The sequence below is a fragment of the Ictidomys tridecemlineatus genome, chromosome 1, assembly GCF_052094955.1.
Source record: "Ictidomys tridecemlineatus isolate mIctTri1 chromosome 1, mIctTri1.hap1, whole genome shotgun sequence".
NCBI classification, from domain to species: Eukaryota; Metazoa; Chordata; class Mammalia; order Rodentia; family Sciuridae; genus Ictidomys; species Ictidomys tridecemlineatus.
In genome coordinates this window covers 94,783,494-94,787,568 of record NC_135477.1, presented here as the reverse complement: position 1 = coordinate 94,787,568, position 4,075 = coordinate 94,783,494, and the positions used below count along the sequence as shown (strand labels likewise).

Genomic DNA, 4,075 nt, shown 5'->3' with positions numbered 1-4,075 from the left:
TAGATGTATGTATATAGTGTCGTTTCCAATGTGAATGTATAAGCAATATACATAGAATAGTATTTTTATGAAATTACACTTTGGACAAGTAAATAAATTTTACATGACAGATGACAAATAGACACACAGATGTAATCATCTCTTTCTCTTCTGTGTTCATAATACTTAAAATATGTGCATTGGTATTGAGCATTGAGTCAAAGCAAGTACATTTGAAAATATTCCAGAGAAATTAGAAAAGTTGTTTTGTGTCCACCTCTAGGAAATTCGACCCTAGGTATAAAATAAAGTTTACATTGCATGTATTTTTTATTAAAGCATATTTACCATGTGTACTTCTTCAGTAATTTAAAAACAGACTGGGCAAGTACCTCAGTGGGAGAGCACTTGCAGAACATGCTCAAAGCTCTGGGTTCGGTCCTTAGCACTACCAAACCAAAAAACACCAAAACGTTGAAGAAAAATTTTAAATTTTCTTTTGCATTTAATTTTTGGCTTTGAGGTTTTTTTATTCAATGAAATCCATTGGAAGAACTGGAAACTACTGTTACTTATCACAGTGTTTTAATTTCCTTTAAGTGAAGTTGTCATTTAACATACAGAAATACAGGACTCAGTTAACATTAAATTTTAGACAAGGAGTTTTATGAGCATAAGTATGTGTCAAATATTGCATAGGATATCCAATTTGCTAAAACTGGCAAATCTTAATTGTATATGATATAACATATAAGTAGGTTAAACAAATAATTTTTTATACAAATTGTAACATTCCTGAGGATAAAGATCTCTTTATCCATAATTTCAGCATTTCAACAGACATAAACAAAGACTGTGCCCAGGAAACTATATTATAAAGGAATCTTATTTATAATTGTAGCCGAGTTAGGATGGGGAGAATGGTTGAAAGAATCTTATTAAACTATCAAAAGTTGACCATCTATTGGCCAAATTTAAATATCACTGTCAAAAAAAGGCTGGAGGAAGTAATTCTGACAGAAAGAAGCAAAAATAGCATTACTCACTCTTTGCAATCTGAAAAAAAAAAAACATTGCTATTACATAATCCATATAACCGCCACTCAAATATGCTGGTACTAAGAGGAGTTTCATGATCTGCACTAGAGGCTGTGTAACCTCATTTTAAGGGACCAGACCTTTGACTGCTGAACTATAAAAACAGTTTTACAGATTGTAGTGCAAAAGTATTTGAAGTGTATTTAAGAGAATACTTTTAAGAGGTGGCTTCCTGGAGGGAGTTACACTTTAAATGCAGTGACCTGTAAAAAAGTGTCATCTCTTTAAACCTTGTCCATTTCAAAAGGTTTATTGATTGTGAGGAGGAAGTGTAAAAATCTGTGTTCATTTTATTTTATGTTTTGATATCTCCTTTAAAAGTTTAAATAGAAAAAAACACTACAAAAACAAAAACAATGAGTTCCTTACTATCTTTTTTTTTCTATGTATCACATAGATTAACAGGAAGGAAGAAGAAATCAAAATAAAAAGTTATGTTAACAAGGCAAAAAATATTTAGGTAGTATTGATATGGTACTTATTTGCAGAATATTGACATTTGCAGAGGGTGCTGCCTGCTTGGTTTCAGAAGAGAAGAAGGTGACTTTCACCTTGTGCAACTGGATGCTACACAGAATCTCCACTTAATTAATGAAGCCATGACTTCTGTTGAGCAAGACAAACTAGGTCAAGCCTTTGAAGACGCTATCGAAGTACTAAGGCATCATTCAACAGGAGATCTTCAACACTCCCCAGATTACAAAAATTACCTGACTTTCATTAACCATTGTCCTCACATCAGAGGAAATTCCAGCTACTATGGAGTGTGTCCTACAGAGGAACCCATCTATAATTGGAGAACTGTGATAAACAGTGCTGCAGACTTCTATCATGAAGGTAATATTCATCAACCTCTGCAGAATATAACTGGAAATCAGTTGGCAGAACCTGTTGTCTTCCAGCAAAAGGGAGTGAAAGGCAGAAAGAAGCTCAGGCTGTATGAATACCTTCATGAGTCCCTGCGCGATCCTGAGATGGCCTCCTGTATTCAGTGGGTAGATAAAACCAAAGGCATTTTTCAGTTTGTATCCAAAAACAAAGAAAAACTTGCTGAACTTTGGGGGGGAAAAAAAGGCAATCGGAAGACCATGACTTACCAGAAAATGGCCAGAGCCCTGAGGAATTACGAAAGAACTGGGGAAATCACCAAAATCCGAAGAAAGCTCACCTACCAGTCAGTGAGGCTGTTTTCCAAAGACTCTCTCTACCTCATTTCTTAGGTAAAGAGATTTTCCACTCACAGCCTGTTCAACCTGATCAAGACTATCTCAGTTTAAGTAACTGGAATGCCAATCACAACTATGCCTATGCCAATTACCATGAGCTAAATTACGTTGATTGCTAAATATTCTCTCTCATTTCCCCATTGCCTGGCATCAGAAAACTCTAGAAGCTTCAGGATTTTTCTCTGAAAGCAGTTGGTCCTCCATTCCCACAGGTTCCACATCCATGGACTCAACCAACCACGGATGGAAAATATTTGAGAAAATGAATGTTTCTGTACTTTACATGTACGAGCTTATTTTCTTGTTATTTTCTCCCAAATGATACGGTAAGAACTATTTAGATAACATTTGTTTTCTACTGGTATTATAAGTAATCTAGAGATGATTTGAAGTATTTTAGTGGATGTTCTGTAATGCCAGATTCCTGAGACCCCAATTGACCTCCAGGAGCCGAATCCGGATGTAATCACACAAGAGTTGAGCCTGGACTCACAACTGTTCCCGATGCAGGGATCCCAGGGAGTCCCTGTCTTTTTTTTTTTTTTTTTTTTAAAGACACAGAGAGAGAGAGAGAGAGAGAGAGAGAGAGAGAGAGAGAATTTTTTTAATATTTATTTTTTAGTTTTCGATGGACACAACATCTTTATTTTATTTTTATGTGGTGCTGAGAATTGAACCCAGAGTCCTGAGCATGCCAGGTGAGCACGCTACTGCTTGAGCCACATCCCCAGCTTCCTGTTCCTTTGTTTAGTGAGATTTTATAGGTTTTGGGGTCACAACATCACACAGCAAATCATTCCAATACCTCGGGAAAATCAAACAATGACTGTTAACATTGATTAGCACATTCACTGGCGGGAACAAGTTGGGTAGGGGTGATTCGTTAGTACAAGAGGGGGATTCATTTGAAATGATTGGTTTGAACCATGAGGGAGTACGTGCTAAACTACATGGTTTCCCAACACATTATCAACCACCATAAACTACTGGGGGGTCATCTGGCATCCCCAGGTATTTTCCCTGTCTCATGCTGATTGGAGTTCCTTAGGGGGTTGCTATGGGTCCTCATGTAGCCTAACTGAGTCAGGGACACCTGGTGCCCCAGACCTCTCCTGTTATTTATAGACAAATAACTTAGCAGGGTGGGTATGTGCTTAAGAGTGCTCTGTGGGTTTTTCCAAGGACAAGGGTCACGCCCCCTTCCTTAGGACAGGCCTTGAGGTAGAAGCTGGTTTCTCAAAAATGGAGTCATATCAGTTTCTCAGTTCCTTCCCCATTTTATATAAAGGACTTTAGAGTCAATTTTGGTATCTGAGGGTCCTAGAACCAATTTCTCCAGAAGTTACAGAGGAGGGGGGTCGGGGAGAATTATTAACTTCAATTATCCAATTAACATTGCACTGAAAAAAAATTAACTCCTTTTGCTCTCTTTTATCAAATAGCATGTAGTCTATATTAACATAAGGAAATTTTTCTAAAAAACAACTTTGTTTCAAATGATCAGTTCTGACCTGAAAGTGTCTTTGCTCTCAGCATAATCCATGTATCTACTTTCTTCTAGATTATGTCAGTTTTATTGATTTAAGCTCTATATAAATTTAAACATTTTCCTAGCAATTAGAGAAAAACAAATCAAAACTAAGATTTCATCTCACTCCAGTCAGAATGACAATTATCAAGAACAGAAGCAACAATAAATGTTGGTGAGGGTGTAGGGGAAAAGGTACACTCATACATTTTTGGTGGGAATGCAAATTGGTGCAAATATGGAA

General features: G+C 36.7%; 1 protein-coding gene across 1 annotated transcript; it reads left to right on the top strand.

Annotated features, from left to right (window-relative positions):
* Positions 1-1,676: 1,676 nt before the first annotated feature.
* LOC101960712 (transcription factor Spi-C) lies at positions 1,677-2,422 on the top strand. The gene is given in 2 exon segments (XM_040272459.2): positions 1,677-2,250; positions 2,253-2,422. Coding segments are annotated over 2 exon segments (744 nt in total).
* The last annotated feature ends 1,653 nt before the right edge of the window (positions 2,423-4,075 follow it).